Below are 16,827 nucleotides of genomic sequence, written 5' to 3'. Positions count from 1 at the left end.
GCCCAGAACAGGGAGCTGGGCCCAGCTTCATGTGACAGAAGCTGCCACTGTAGGGTGAATGTGGAGCAAACTTGCTCTCCATCCCCCTCCACCTGGGCCTCCCTTCTGCCCTGGGCCAGGATTAAGGTTGTGGTGCTAGGTTGTAGGGAGCTGCTGCAGGCTCTGTGTCCCCTTTGCAGGGTGAGGAAGAGGACGCTGGTCTGTGATTTTTGGGGATTCCCCCATTAATTTGTACCCTGGGAGGGTTGCAAAACTAGACAAATTGCAGTTGGTGGGTGTCCTTAGTAAAACGCTTGGGAGCCAGCACTCTAGAGGGGGTATTGTGACTCTGTGGAGTAGTGGGGCGCTGGTAGTTAGGACATAGTCACTTTGCTCTCTTACTCAGTTTTCCTGTCTTTAATAATATACAGGAAAAGCTGAGCTATCCGGCACTTTACCAACTGAAAAGCTCTATAAACCAGCATTTTTGATCTTCATTGTAAGTCCGGTTTATAGTTCAGTTGGTGCTGGGCCAGCAGTGTGGGTGGCAGGTATCATACTTGGGGGAGGCTGTGCCTTCTCAAACAGCCAGGTGTGGCCCCGCCCACGTCCCAGCCCCAGTGCCCCACTCTGCAGCTCCAGTGCTCCTGTGCGGTGGCCCCGGTTCAGGCTGGGGCCATGGCGCCTGCCCTCCTGGGCCTGTATGGGGGCCGGGGCCATGGCACCCATCCTTCCAGCACTCCAGGGCTGCGGCTGCAGCGCTGGTGCTCCGGGGCTGGGGGCGCTAGCTTGGGGCAGGGGCTGGCAGCTGCAGTGGGGGGGCCCTAGGCTCTGGTAGGGGGACATAGAAGGGGCAGGGCCTCAGACCGAAGGGGCAGGCTAGGGGCTAGTCTCCCCCAGCTGGCGGTTCACGTGCTGTCCATGGCTGGCAGGCTCCCTACCTGGCTCTGCGTGGCTCCCTGAAGCAGTGACATGTCCTTGCTGCCTCCTAGGTGGAGGTGTGGCTAGGCAGCTCAGTGTGCTGCCCCCAGCCTGGCCTGGCCCGGCCCGGCCTGGCCCGCCCCGCCCCGAGCACTGGCTCTGCAGCTCCCATTGGCTGGGAACCATGGCCAATGGGAGCTGCGGGGGTGATGCTGCGGGCGGAGGCAGCATGCAGAGCTGCCTAGCCGTACATCCGCCTAGGAGCAGCAGGGATACATCGCCGCTTCCGGGGAGCCGCCCAAGGTGAGTGCTGCCTGGATCCAGTGCCCCACTCCCCCTCCTGCACCCAAACTCCCGCCTTCTTAGTTAACTGGAATTTTTCACTTACTGGCACCCCCATTGCCCCAGCATGCCAGATAAAAAAATGCTTTTACTGTACTTGCTTACCTCCTAAGGTCATTGGGAAGGTTAATGTGATGTTTGTAACCAGTTTTTCAGAAAATTTACTCAAGTTTTCACGTCATGCTCTCAGGATAAAAGAATAGGCACATTTTATAATTCCATATCCAAAAATATAGGAACAAACTATTTTTCTTAAGGATTGCTTTTAATTATTTTCGATATGTTAAAACTAGAGATTCAGGAAAATACACAGAATTTCACATGTGAAAATTAAACCTTTCGAGTTGCCCCATCAGTTCAAATGAAAAATATTTTTTTATTTAAAAACCGAAATTGGTTTCTTTTGTTCCAGCCAAAGAAGACAGTAGAAAGGAAGTCCCGTGGCAAGATAAAATGAACGTGGACCAGTAAAGTAGAGTAGCTGTGGTGTCTGTTTCATGTTTTCAGAGCATATACCTCTTAGCTGTGGGCACCTTGAATCTTTCTGATAAACTTTCTTTGTGTGCGATCTCTAACCTGGGCTTTGCTCTGTTACTGGGTGTTTGCCTGTTCTTACGTTTTGAACAGTTAGTGTTCATGCTTTGCAAGCTGTGCTTAGCTAATATAAAACCATTAAGAACCTGACACCACTAAGCTAAATGTGCTGTTGCTCACAGTATTCACGGTATCGCTCAGTTCTCAACTGCTGGCCAAAGTGTCTATGCAGCTTAAAGGTGAAAAATTATTTAAATGTCTGATTTTTAGCAGTAGTACTTCAGCAAACTGATTTGAAGAAGTTTGCAGTGGTTATTTCATAGAACTAAATGATGACAAAGGCTTGTTAAGCTACAATGTTACATGTGTAGTTTTAGTATATGTTGTACATGTGCACAGCTGTCTAAAGAAAGAAAAAGTTAGTAGTACATACCTGTTTGTTCTTGAATTTCTGAATAGCAGAAGTTAAGCTATTTAAAAAATACTTCATAGAGCACAGTAAATAGACATGGTGCTTCATAAATCCTAAGTTTTCATGTTTCCTGAAGCCTACAATATCAGTTATTTAAAGTATAAATAATTCCTATTTTTAAAAAATTGACCTGGTTTTAAGTCAGCAGAATTTGGTCCTTAACTTGCAGCAAATGTCTGTTGTGTTCCAAGTGAGATGGTTAAACAGTATTCAAAATGGAACTCTTCTAATTCTTCATAGTAGAACTGATACAGTTGCATTTAAATCTGCTTAATTTAAAAAAAGTATTGGTTTCGGTTTCTCCAAAAAGAGAAAAACATGTAAACTGAAGTCATAAAAAAATCTTGAGACACAAAGTGGATGAGGTAATATCTTAATTTTACAGACTTTAAGGCCAGAAGGGACCATCATGATCATCTAATCTGACCTCCTGCACATTGCAGGCCTCAGAACCTGATTTACCTGGCCCATAACTTCTGGCTGAGTTACTGAAGTCCTCAAATCTTGACTTAGAGATTTCAATTTCAGAGAATCCACCATTTACTCTGGTTCAAACCAGCCAGTGAGCCATTCCCCTTCTGCAGAAGAAAGCAAAAAAAAAAAAAAAAAAAAAAAAAAAAAAAATCCAGGGTCTCTACCACATACTTGACCATTACATTGATTACTTCAGAAAAAAAATCAACTCTGACATTGTTAACAAACACCCCATCCACCGCAATCTCTCCACTGTGGAGAGGACAGCTGTGCAGTCCCTAAAAGCCAACCACTAAATAGTGATCAAACCAGCAGACAAAGGGAATGTCACTATAGTTCTCAATTGTGATGACTACATCAATTAGGCCAACTGACAACTCTCCGACACCACCTACCGTAAAGAATTTAAAGAAGATCCCACATCACAATTCACACAGGAATTTAAGGATATTGTCAAATCCTTCCCCAGACAACTCCAAGACAAACTCTACCACCTCATCTCCCACAAACTCACACCAGGAAATTCCACACGCTACCCAAGATACACAAACAAGGGAACACAGTCACACCCATCATATCTGGCCATGGTACTCTTACTGAAGGAATATCAGGACTCATATAAACTATCCTCAAACCACTCTTTACTCAAAGGACTGACTTCTTCCAGAAACTCCACACCACCACCAACTTCCCCCAGAACACCATACCTGCCATTATGAATGTTGCCGCCCTATACACCAATATCCCTCACTATGGCTGCTTCAAATATCTGTAAGACAATGGACAACATTAAGATATTTACCTTAAACACATTGCTAAACTCATCCTTTTCATCTTCACCCTTAACAACTTTACATTCAACAACAAACTCCCTGTCCAAACCATGGGAATAGCCATGGTTACTAGGATAGTGTCCCAATATGCCAACCTCTTCCTGGGTCAACTCAAGGAAGAATTTATAGAAAAATGCAACATGAAACCAATGATCTATCTGAGATAAATCAGTGACATTTTCATCCTCAGGACAGACAACCTAAAAGCCCTCATAGATTTCTACCACAATTTCCACCACTACCACACAACCATCAGACTCTCTTTAGAACACTCCCACAGCAGCATCGACTTCCTAGACACCACAGTCTGCTTCAGCAGTGTAACTTTACAGATAACTATATACAAGAAACCCATGGATCACCACACTTACCTCCACAGATCACGCAACCACCCCAGACACAGCAAAAAATCTGTCATCTGTTGCCAGGTACTCAAATACCCCAGAACATACTCCAAGGAGAAAGTCCTAGATACACAATTTAACACACTTTAAAACTGTCTTCACCAAACAAGGCCACTCCATTAGAGAAGTAGATTGCATCTTGGAACAGGCCACCTTAATTCCCCAAGAAAACCTGCTTCAATACAAGGGGAAAAAAATGACTCAACACCCCAAGTTGTTACTCATCATCCCAAACTGGAATGCATACGGAGTAGCAGCAAAGAGTTAAAACCCATACTTGATGGGGACCACATCCTGAAAGAAATCTTTCCTGAACCCCCCCTTTTGGCCTTCAAACAACCCCTCAACCTCACTAAGCTCCTCATCCAAAGCAATCTCCCCACAAACCAAGACATCCCAACTCATAGTGACACCAGACAGTGCCATAACAATTGCAAAACCTAAAGCCATATCTCTACTGCTGCCTTGATCAATACAGCCCCTCAATATACCTTTCAAAATCCATGGCTCATACACATGCCTATTGCAACATGTGTTGTACCTCATCCAGTGCATCAAATGGCCCAGCTACTGTGCAGGTGAAATGAGACACTCGCTACACACCGAATAAACTCAGGGTATTTTTGTCTTTTATCATTTTTTCTATCATCTGTAGGTTAACACTTTTCACAAAATGATCACTTCAAATCTGATTTTTCAGTCCTCATCCTTAAAGGAAATCCGCATAATACCTTCAAAAGACAGGCCTGGGAGCTTAAATTCATAACTCAGCTAGACACCAAAAATCATGGTCTCAACAGAGACACTGGTTTTATGTCTCATTACAACAGTCTGCAGCCCAGTAGCTCTTCTTTGCCCTATGACTGCAGAGGTGTTAATTGCCACTTCAGTTTGAATAAGAAAAGGAGTACTTGTGGCACCTTAGAGACTAACAAATTTATTAGAGCATAAGCTTTCGTGAGCTTTTCGTGATGCATCCGATGAAGTGAGCTGTAGCTCACGAAAGCTTATGCTCTAATAAATTTGTTAGTCTCTAAGGTGCCACAAGTACTCCTTTTCTTTTTGCGAATACAGACTAACACAGCTGCTACTCTGAAACCTTTCAGTTTGAATAGTTTCTTGTAATGTGTTATCTCCTTATGTTTAACAATCTGTTCCATTTTGTGTTTAGCTGTAACACTCTGAGTACCTTTCCCAGATCTGAAAAAGAGCTCTGTGCAGCTCAAAAGCTTGTCTCTTTCACCAACAAAGATTGGTTCAATAAAAGATATTATCTCACCTACCTTGTCTCTCTCATATCTGGGGACCAACAACATTGAGCATAAAATAACCTTTGTGATATAGCAGTAGAGTTAGTATGTTTCATGGGCAGTATATGCTAAAAGAACTATAAAATATATATGATTGCTTCCCTTTTGGAAAATATGAAGCTGGAGTTGAAATTGCTTCTATTAAATTAGTCTTACTACTTAATATTTTGTTCTGTTGATTGAGTCTTGAGTATAATAAAAAGAACCAAACAACTAAATGGCACTATTCGTGATAGTTTTATTTTGTAATGGAAAATAACTAATTTTGTTTTAATGGGTGGTAGCAATTTATATTAAGATATGTATATATTTTCTTTAACAGACAGAACCAGTGGAGTAGAATATCTGATGGACTTACCTTGCACATAAGGTAATAAAATGGAGTATCACAAGGTTATTTATCTGCTCCAGTTATTTCAGTTAATCTGGTTAATTGTGATCTTTTTTTAAAAAATCTCAGATCATTAATGGAAGTTTCAGAGTAGAAAATTGTATTCTGCATTAATATATTTGGGGCTTTGGGTGGGAAATAGATGAAGGTATTTAGTCCAGATTCAAAAGTTAATATATATGAGTCAATTTGGTATAATTCAATATGCTGAAGAGTTGAAAAAGTGTAAGTTACATCATTTCAGGCTTGCTAGACAACTGTACATGATAACATCTCTGAATTTAAACCATTTTCTCTATTCTCGGATTTGTCTGCACTGTGGTACAGCTGGAAGTACAAAGGAAGATATAAAATGAGCAAACTATTTGGCACTTTTTAGTAGATATTCATATTTTTAATTTGTGTTAAAATTAATATACAGATGACATTTGTACATCAAATTGAAATGCATTTTAATAAGACAAAGGTTTTTAGAATAAGCTTTTTATATTTTTAAAGACAATTCTTTAGCTAAAGAAGGGGATAAGAAGTAACCAAAAATAAGCTAACCGTCTGTTTTTTGCTATAGTGTCCCATACATCCTGAATCAGGAAAATTGTGTTTCTTTGTCAGTGGACCAAAAATGGCCAGGATATGGAATGGGTATTTTAGTGCACTTGTACTGGGACACTGGTGAATGGTGAAGGCATTACTGCTAATGCTATAATCAATAATGATTTTATTTTTAGGGCACTCCTTGCTTAAAATATTCTGGGTGCCCACCAAATTGCAACATCCTTCTTAAATTAAACCAAGGCAACATAGTGTTATAAATAAATAACAAATAACATATGTACACAAAAGGATTAAGTTGCATTATAAAGAAATAAATTCAGCTTGGAAACGTTCTTAATTTAGAAATCTATGTGGAAAGTATTCATTTAGTAGTATAAGATAAACATTTAAAACTTGTATGTTTGATAATTTTACTTTCCTAAATAATTGGCATTGGAGTTTGATTTAGTGCTGTTTTTTACATTTCAAAGCAGCAAAATCTCCTTGAAAGCATCCTCAGAAGCAACTTCACTGTCAATTTGTGATGGAAGAGAAAGTTAGTAATAAAAAAAAGAATTTGCACTATGTAGGTTTATTGAAACTTTCCAGAGATAAAAAGCTTTTCAGTGTCTTTGCCTTACAAATGACTTACTTCTGACAAGGTTTCATTGTTTAAAAATATCCATATGGGGTTGAAGGAAAGGTTTAAAAGTGGCTATGCCTAGCTTGGATGGTAATTTTGGACCAGTTGAGATTGTTGCCATTCCAACTGTGAATTATTCTTTGTATTTGTGAAAATGTATGGGGTTGCAAAATGAATTTTAACAAAATGAGTGCACAAATTCTAACTTGTTTAATATTATTTTCTCTTTGACATGACATTATAAGGACTGTCTTACCGAGATCAGTGAGGTGTACCGCTCATGGCCTGCTTTTTTCAGAATATTCTCCCATTTGCCTCCAGACTGTGGTTTTTGTTTTATTTGGGGCTTTTTTGTTTTGTTTTGTTTTTGTTTGGCGGTTTGTTTTTGTTTTTTTGTGAGCACACTTAAACCTGTAACAATAAAAGCACTTTTCTGATATGGAGAACACTTTCACTGATGATGATGTACTGAGTTACATTTATACAACTGTTTCTACAGTTTGAAAATGAAATTAAAGCAAAATCTGGCCTATGTTGAAACTGCTATTCTGTCTATATTGCTGTTTAGTTCTAGACCTTAATTTTAAAGGGTTTGTAAAAATGGTTTGTGAAACATTTGGAATTTACGTGTATGAAATTTTGTAAAAGTGGCCTGTGCTTGTCCTAATTTGTGGGTTTTTTTGGTAGAACAGTTGTGCCTGTTTCAATTTTATTGATGTGGAAATTGTTAAATATCTTTCTTTTAATTATTTAAAAAATAACTTCTGAGATGTTGATAAATTACATGTACATTTACAATGCAGTGATCTTTTGTATTTTATTTTTCAAAATAAATGCTTTAAATGTGATTTTTTTGTTTTGAGTTATTAATGCAGCTTTTAACTTGAAGATAAGCATGCAGAAGCAAGGTGTTACTGTACCATTCAGGTGAATAGCTGTAATAATGAAAGATGCAATCTGAGGCCTGAAATGTCAGACATTTCTGTAAGTGCTTAGCTTTAATATGTGACCATTAGGAGTACTCATGTTCTTAAAGTTAAGCACATGGAGATTTGCTAGACTGGGGCCTAATATAATGGAAATTTGTTTCCACATATGTAAATCCTGTTTTTCTACATTTCCAGCATGAACTAATTTGTTTGTTTGATTTTAACACGGGGACGCTAAGCTAATAAGACATTAGTAGATAATTTAATAAGTAGTTTAAATAAGTATTTTCTTTACCAAGATTCCTCTAATAAACAGTTTAATACCTGTCTTCTATAAAAACTATTGTTCTCCACTCATAATAATTCAAGAACCCCTGAAATGTCATTTACACTTTTTTCTCCACTCGAAGGAAGTCGTCTTGGTGGTTGCATGACAGCTGAGTGGGAGGATCTTTGTACTACAGTTACAACTGCTTGTTAAAAATTATAAATGTCTCACCAGAATATTTAAAGGACTCTGTCAAGGCATTAGTCATCATTTTGAAAATATTTTTTCTTTTATTTAAAGTAACCCACTATTTCCTTGCTAGAAAATGTTTCCCCTGCATTTCACATGCATTTGCACCCTGGGTTGTCAATAGAAGATTGCTGGGGAAACTTAGCTTGGGTTTTCCTTGGTAGAAAAAGACCATTGCTTCAACTCTTATTGAGGAGAAAGAGGAAAGCAATGAAGGAATAACATGGGGTTTGCAAACTAATTTACAACAAAAGAGGTAGATCAAGTTTTGAGCCTACCAAATATGACACTGTCCCTTGAACGTTAGCAGTATGTCTCGAGAGAGGGGAATCCAAAAACACGTTTGCTTTTGAACTTTTTGTTCATAAAGTATTGAAATGTAAATTATACTGCTAAAAATAGAGAGATGATTTGTCATCAAATCTTGTCTGGCAAAGTATTTTAAGAATGATTATTCAAAGGAGTTTTGTCCACTTACTTATTTCCTGGTCAATTGACTGAAGCTTTAAAGTTTGAGGACATCTTCACTCTTTTCCTCAAATATTTATTGTGGGCTCTCATCAGAATTTTTCAATATTTAGCCTAACTCTCCCTTTTTTGTGGATGAGAGGGACAGATTAATTATTTTTTATTTTTATTGGCAGTTTAGGGAGTTTCCTTTCCTTTTACTGCAGTACAAGTAATTCGATTTGAATTGGTTAAAATGTTTAAAACTTTTTAAAAATCTATATCGAAAGACATTTTTGTAGATGCAAACAAGGAAAGAGACATGTTTCTTTGACAATTGTTGAGTTAATTTGCTATGCTCAATGTTTAAGGAAAATTCTTCTGTTCCTGATAGCTTAGTAGAGCCAAAGAAAACACAGAGCATCCCCTAGTGACAGAATAGAGAAGTGCTGCTTTATAATTTCTGGGTCTCAACAATCTATTAGCGAAGTAAATGATAAAACCAATTTTGTCTTGAAAATGGTCTTTATTATTTTCAGATTGCTATCAAACTATTAGTCTTTTCTGGAACAAAAGTCCTCTGATGTTAGCCGCAACCTTTTTTTTTTCCTTTCACGAGCAACAACAGATTTATTTATTTATTTTGCGATGTTCTGGTATGTATTATAATTGCTGCATTACACCCAAGTTCATGTACTTCAGAGCAGTGATTCATGACATATGTTTGTCAGTTTAAACACATGAAATAGTTTCGGATCTTTTAGAATGAAATGTTATATAAACATAATCATTTACAGCTAAAAATGTACAACTGTAAATATTGTCATTACATGATGTCCATCAGTCAGATAATGAATACTAGTCTATACTATCAGATGTTTGACTTGTATGTTTTTCTTCAATTCCTTTCTCCTTTAATAGCTTATTCATAGAAACGTAGGGCTGGAAGGGACCTTGAGAGGTCGTCTAGTTCTAATCCATTACCTTGTGCTGAGGCAGAACCAAGTATATCTAGACTATGCCTGACAGGTGGTTGAGTATAGCCTGTTCTTAAAAAATACCCTCCAATGATGGGGATTCCACAACCTCCCTTGGAAACCTGTTCCAGTGCTTACCTATCCTTATAATTAGAAAGCTTTTCCTAATACCTAACCTAAATCTCCCTTGCTGCAGATTAAGCTGATTACTATTTGTCATGCTTTCAATGGACATGGAGAACAATTGATCACCAGCCTCCTTATAACAGCTCTTAATATATTTGAAGACTGTTAGCAGGTCCCACCTCAGTCCTCTTTTCTTAACACTAAACATGCTCAGGTGTTTTTCACCCTTTCCTCATAGGTCAGGTTTTTTAAAAACCTTTTATCATTTTGTTGCTATACTCTGGACTCTGTCCAATACGTCCACATCTTCCTTAAAGTGTAGTGCCCAAAACTGGCCACAGTACTTGAGCTGAGGCTTCACCAGTGCAGAGTAGAGCGGAACAATTACCTCCTGTGTTTTATGTATGACACTCTTGTTCCGGCACCCCCAGAATATTTGCCTTTTTCACAACTGCATCACATTGCTGACTCGTATTTAATTTGTGATTCACTATAACCACCAGATCCTTTCCAGCAGTATACTGCCTAGCCAGTTATTCCCCATTTTGTATTTGTTCAGTCTAAATATTTTGTGGCCTGGAGTGAAAGAGCTGTCATTAACCATGCAGTGAGTGATGTAAAATATTTGACTCTACCTGATGGCGATTTAAAAAAGCTCTTACACAAAAGATGCTGTCCCCAGTTGACTTGTAAATATTGTACTTATTGCAAGTGATCCTTTACATGCCTGCGTATAACTGTCATATGTAAAGGTCTTGCACTTTCTCTTACTGGAGATGGGACTGTTAAGTATTGGGGTTGAGACTGGATGGCCATTGTTCCCATCTGCTGTCTTTTTGATGGCCTGTTTGAAATGAGGTGGTGGTTTCAGCCTATGCAAGTTCCTAGTGAACAGGTGATCACAGCACAAAATGCATCACCACTGTTGGTGCTAAATGAGCATAAAAACAGCCATACTGGGTCAGACCAAAGGTCCATCTAGCCTAATCTCCTGTCTTTCAAAAGTGGCCAATGCCAGGTGCCCCAGAGGGAATGAACAGAACAAGTAATCATCAAGTGATCCGTCCCCTGTCGCCCATTCCTAGCTTCTGGCAAACAGAGGCCAGGGACACCATTCCTGCCCATCCTGGCTAATAGCCATTAATGGATCTATCCTCCATTAACTTATCTAATTCTTTTTTGAACCCTATTATAACCTTTGGCCTTCACAACCTCCTCTGGCAAGGAGTTCCACAGGTTGACTGTGTGTTGTGTGGAAAAACTTCCTTTTGTGTGTGTGTTAAACCAGCTGCCTATTAATTTCATTTGGTGGCCCCTAGTTCTTGTGTTACGATGAGTAAATAACACTTATTTACTTTCTTCACATCAGTCATGATTTTATAGATCTCTATCATATCCCTCTTAGTCGTCTCTTTTCCAAGATGAAAAGTCCTAGTCTTACTAATCTCTCCTCATAGGGCAGCTGTTCTATACCCCTAATAATGTTTGTTGCCATTTTCTGAACCTTTTCCAATTCCAATATATCTTTTTTGGGATGGGGCAACCACATCTGCAAGCAGTATTCAAGATGTGGGCGTACCATGGATTTAGAGCAGTCTATTAGCAATGCCAACTCAGCCTACCCTCTCTCAACCCTACTTTTTAACCTACCCTACGTTGGCAGAGAACATACTGAAGAGAAACTGTCACCTATGTTTTGTCTGGACTTCAGATTACGTTCTTTAAAAAGAAGGGGTAGTTGCAGCCCTTAGCCCAATGCGCATCATCAATCTGTTATCAAATTAAAATGTTCAAAGGCTGTAAATAAGGGTCTTCCATTTGTTGTCTTAGTTGTGCTGCTTTTCATATTACTTTCAGATGCCTCTACAACTAGGGTGACTTTGAAAAGGCTAGCTGAAATTATATTTTGAAATCCAGTTTATCATGCAAATGTAATCATAGCTAAGAAAATGACAGGTTTCAGAGTAGCAGCTGTGTTAGCTAAGAAAATGTAAGTATGCAGTGTGTGTGTGCGTGTGGAAAGTTTTATTCAGGCACTAACTGTTAGCACAGATGGAAAAAAAAGGATGGGGGGTAAGAGGGTACACAGCCAATGGTCAACCACCTGGCAGGCAAGGTAAAGCAAGGCCCAGGTATTGTGTATTGTGTTACGATGAGTAAATGACACAATTTTTAAAATGTATTACGGGGCTGGGACCATGGCTCTGTTTCTGCAGCACCGTTTTCGGGCTGGCTCGCTCCCTCCCTGGGGCGGGGTTTTCTCCTTGCTTTACTTCCCTCCTTGGTGCCTGGGGGCGACGCCGTTCCCGCCCGCCCGTTTAAAAAGGCACGTGGGCGGTGGGGCGAGACCCTGCCCCTCCACCCCTCAATCCAGGGGCAGGAAGGGGGCTCTGGCACGCAGCCAGCTCTCAGGGGCCCGCGATCCCGGCCCCGCCCATCGGGGGGGGACAGGCCACGCCCCCTCCTCCGCTCCTGCCCGTCGCTCGGCCGCTCGCAGGAGCGTGTGACGCGGCACGTAGAGCGAGGGCCACGGGGCGGGGCTGCGGCTCCTCCGAGGCGGGGGCGGGGCTGCGCATCCCTTCGACGGCCTCCGCAGCCGGGGTGCCGAGGCCGCAGGTGAGGGGGAGGGCGCGCGCCGGCGGCCCCGTCCGTTGGGGGGGGGGCGAGGGCCCTCCCCCCCCCCCGGCTCTAGCTGGGGGGCTTCCCAGGCAGGGGCGCCGCCGGGCTCTGCCCAGGAGGGGAGGCCACAGCCCGTCTCCGCCCAGCCGGGGGCCGTGCCCCATGGGGGGGGGGATGGATGCATGTGCCCCCCCCACCCACCTCCCCCACCAGGGGCTGCGGCAGTCTCGGGAGTGAGGGGCTGGCTGGGCCGGCGGTGACCCCGGGGCTGTACCAGCCGAGCGGACAGCCACGGCACATCACCGCTTATTGCTCCAGCCCCGGGGGTGGGGGGTGTTTCTAGCGGGGCTCCCGAAATGTTGACGGTCTGTGCGGAGCCTCCCCTCCCATCCCCAAAGCCTGGAGCCCCGCTGCATAAGGGGCACTATTCACCTGCATATACTGGGGGGGTTTCCCCCCTGTGGTGCCCGGAGTGCCTTTCTCCACCGGGATGTAATCCGAGTCGTTTACCAGGGATGTTTTCTACCCTGTGATAGTGGGATGCCTGCAGCCAAATGGGTCCATCCAGTAGTGCTTTTCTAATTGCTTAAAAAAAAAGGGGGGGGGCAGCCCATGGGTAGACACCTACATACTGTGGTGATGGATGTAGTTTTGGCAGGTAGCTGTTTATTTTGGTTCTTAAACAGCTGTCACTCCCAAGCATCTAAGTGAGGAAAGTTGCAATAGGGTCAGACAAAATCAAAATTGAAACTGTATAGGTCTGATCGAAACACACAGCAAAATTCTTTAGCTGAGAGCAGTACTCCCAAAACTGCCTTAAAATTACCGCCTGGCAAGTGGGGAAACACTCCCTCGGAAAGGCCTGGTAGGGCTGCAACAGGTGTTTTACAAACAAACAAAAATAGGTTACTTTGGACTATTGCCACCAGGTGGCATAAGAATGGTTGTCGCAGTATGCTGGCCCGTTCCTGACTCTTGCGAATAGCACTGCTCCTAGAGACTGCAAGTGCCAACCTGTCAGGTGAGAAAAATAGTTTTGTAGGAAGAGCTGTTGAAGGGGACAAACATCAGCCACACTATCAGAGGCTCGTTCACCTGCGCATCTACCAATGTGATATATGCCATCATGTGCCAGCAATGCCCCTCTGCCATGTACATTGGCCAAACTGGACAGTCTCTACGTAAAAGAATGAATGGACACAAATCAGACGTCAAGAATTATAACATTCAAAAACCAGTTGGAGAACACTTCAATCTCTCCGTCACTCGATTACAGACCTAACAGTGGCTATCCTTCAACAAAAAAGCTTCAAAAACAGACTCCAATGAGAGACTGCTGAATTGGAATTAATTTGCAAACTGGATACAATTAACTTAGGCTTGAATAGAGACTGGGAATGGATGAGTCATTACACAAAGTAAAACTATTTCCCCATGGTATTTCTCCCCCCCCACCGCCTTCCTCAGATATTCTTGTTAACTGCTGGAAATAGCCTACCTTGCTTGTCACCATGACAGGTTTTCTTCCCTCCCTCCCTCCCCACTGCTGGTAATGGCTTATCTTAAGTGATCACTCTCCTTTCAGTGTGTATGATAAACCCATTGTTTCATGTTCTCTGTGTGTGTATATCAATCTCCCCTCTGTTTTTTCCACCAAATGCATCCGATGAAGTGAGCTGTAGCTCATGAAAGCTTATGCTCAAATAAATTTGTTAGTCTCTAAGGTGCCACAAGTACTCCTTTTCTGTTTGCGAATACAGACTAACACAGCTGCTACTCTGAAACCTGGTGTTAGTCATTGTTACTGTCAGCAAATGCAGAATGGGCAATACACACAGGCAGACTTCATCTGTTCTCTGGCATCCTCTGGTTAGTTTGGATAATCTCTACTTTTCAATTCAATTTCCCACTTAGGGATGCTACTGCTGGTGATGCTGCTTCCAGTCATATCCACCTATACAGTATGTCTTTTGTTTTAAACTGTTCCTGGTCCAACCAGACAAAATTAATTAATGATATGCATGCAAGATACCCTTTGGTCTTTCGCTAAGCATGTCTCATGTACCCAGGCCTTTCCATTTACAATCAGTTATATTACTGACATGTTAAACTGATTTGTAGCATTCTGCTTACCACATCTCAGGGGTTCCTTTGCTGTTTGAGAATATTCTCTCTCTTGCTTGGGGGCAGCTTTCCTTTCTCAGACTAAGGTATCTTTTCTTCCACAATTTCTTTTTTCTGCTCAGTACACACAAACCCTTGACCACATGGGATTCATTTCAAATGTTACTCCTGATCTTCCAGTAGGCTGCTGTTCAGCCATGCACAGCAGCCTGTCCCTGCAAAAACCAAGATTCCCTTGAAATCATCTAAATCCTCTTAAAATTCAGCACAGAATACTTTTTTACATTTGAATAGCAGTGCTCTGGAAATAGGGTTGTAAAATGAACAGGCTAACTGATCCCTTGTGTTAACTTCACAAATGATACTGGATTATACATTGTTTATTATGTCATTTTTCATGTACATAACTTCACTGACACCACATCTCCGGAGTACTCTGCCTCAGAAGCAGTTATTTAAACCAATCTGAAAAGAGCTGAGAAAACAGCAGTTGTGATAGCATTTGTATGAAACACCTCATATACTCCTCCTTCAATCTGGGTTACAACAGAAGGTGAGACAGTACTAGGCACGTTGTCTTCCCTAGAGAACGAAACAAAACTAGCAAGACAGGCTCATTCAGTAACTCTGAGATTAGAAAAAACACGTATCTAGGGGAAAAATGTCAGTTAACAAGTTATGGGGAAGTAATCTTGTCCACTAAATGGAACAGCAGTTTGTAAATTGGGAGGATATTCCTTTATAATTGGATTAATTAGATGGGTCTAAGGTATCTGATGTCTAATTTAGAACAATGATACATCCTATTAGGGAAGTGTCTCCATTCATTTTCTTTACTAGATTTGGCCTTAGTATGATGTTCTTGAAAAATTAAAGGGGCCCCAGCTACTTAATTTAGGTCCAAAATTTTTTTTATGTAAAAAAAAAGAACGATTTACAAAACCTAATGTGAACATACTTTTTTAAAATAATGAAAATATTTATCAGTTAAACAATTAAAGCAGGATTTTATGAAGGGAGGAGAAGTTTGGGAGCAAATTACTTATTCTCCTGCACTTCTGTGAACCCAAATACAAAAGCATTGGATTAATGCCTGAGAATCAGAAAGTGTAACCATCCACTCAGAAAGATTTGCTTATCTTTTTTCTTTTAGGCAGACTTCTTGTTCCAGTGCTGGTCAACAGTGATAGTGATGTCATTAGTTCACGGCATGTAGGGATGTCTGAGGGTGAGCAGGAAATGAAGCAGGTTTAGACAATAACTTCAGCTGCCTATAAATGAACATCAAAACTCAGGTTAAACAAAATAAGAATGTAATTTAAATTTTTTCTTCTGATCATTTGAATATTCATCTTCTTTCACTAATGACTGAAACATCTTACTAACAAAATCAATCTGTTCACCTTGTTAAAAAGACAAAATAAATGTTATTACAAATCCTTGTTCTTGGGCTCTGATGATGTAAACTGAGCTTCATTATAGAGGCAATTGTATTGCTGGAAAGTTCAAATGGAAATGCTAGTTTTGTAGCCAAAGTTTTCAAACTTGGGTGCCTAACTGAGAACACCAAATTCCATAATTGGGCAGCCAAACAGGATGCTGTGGAAGCATATTAAATACTCATTTTAGAGGCAGAATGGAAATAAACATAGAACTAGTCTCCCAAATGTAGGTGCCCAAGTTTCAAAATTGAGTTCAAAGTTTGAATAGCAGCCGTGTTAGTCTGTATTCGCAAAAAGAAAAGGAGTACTTGTGGCACCTTAGAAACTAACAAATTTATTAGAGCATAAGCTTTCGTGAGCTACAGCTCACTGAATGTTATCGCTGTGAGTAATCCTATAACTAAGTAACAAGGACTAAGTTAATACCAGATTTACCAGATTAGAATCAACTGGGATAGGTTCTGCCAATTTTTCTTTTGACTGACAACTAATGAAAATTGATCCTTAAATAACAGATAGATGGACTGTCACTGTTGGATTGCTATTATATGTCTGGATAGAAGCATACTTTTATTTTTCTCTTTCTAACATTTTTTTCTTATAAAGTTTGAATGATAAAAGTTGATTAAAGGCCTTTGGAGATGGAGTAGGGAAGTTGCAGAGAAACACTCCCAATAATTCCTCCTCCTCAAAGCCTTACTTTATTGGAAAGAGGGAATTTTTAATGAGATTTTGTCACTATTGGTACTTCACAGATTATGATATTCCATGATTATCCAAAATTCATTCTTTCTCCCTGAATCTGACAT

General features: G+C 40.9%; 1 protein-coding gene across 31 annotated transcripts in view; it reads left to right on the top strand.

Annotated features, from left to right (window-relative positions):
• TPST1 (tyrosylprotein sulfotransferase 1) overlaps positions 1 to 16,827 on the top strand; it is a 137,891-nt gene that overhangs the window by 77,920 nt on the left and 43,144 nt on the right. For 14 of the 31 annotated variants that reach the window (XM_043499585.1, XM_043499583.1, XM_043499584.1 and 11 more), the window contains one exon: positions 5,592 to 5,639. In XM_043499585.1, coding sequence (XP_043355520.1) covers positions 5,592 to 5,639 — 48 coding nt within the window. Of the gene's footprint in view, positions 1 to 1,654; positions 4,691 to 5,591; positions 5,640 to 7,082; positions 7,686 to 12,185; positions 12,450 to 12,864; positions 13,474 to 14,393; positions 14,414 to 15,729; positions 15,872 to 16,827 lie in introns of those variants that run through there. The other 17 variants (XM_043499591.1, XM_043499590.1, XM_043499592.1 and 14 more) reach the window with 13 other exon arrangements.

The sequence above is a fragment of the Dermochelys coriacea genome, chromosome 17, assembly GCF_009764565.3.
Source record: "Dermochelys coriacea isolate rDerCor1 chromosome 17, rDerCor1.pri.v4, whole genome shotgun sequence".
NCBI lineage: Eukaryota > Metazoa > Chordata > Testudines > Dermochelyidae > Dermochelys > Dermochelys coriacea.
The sequence above is the reverse complement of the archived record's forward strand: the minus strand, read 5'-3'. Positions and strand labels throughout refer to the sequence as shown.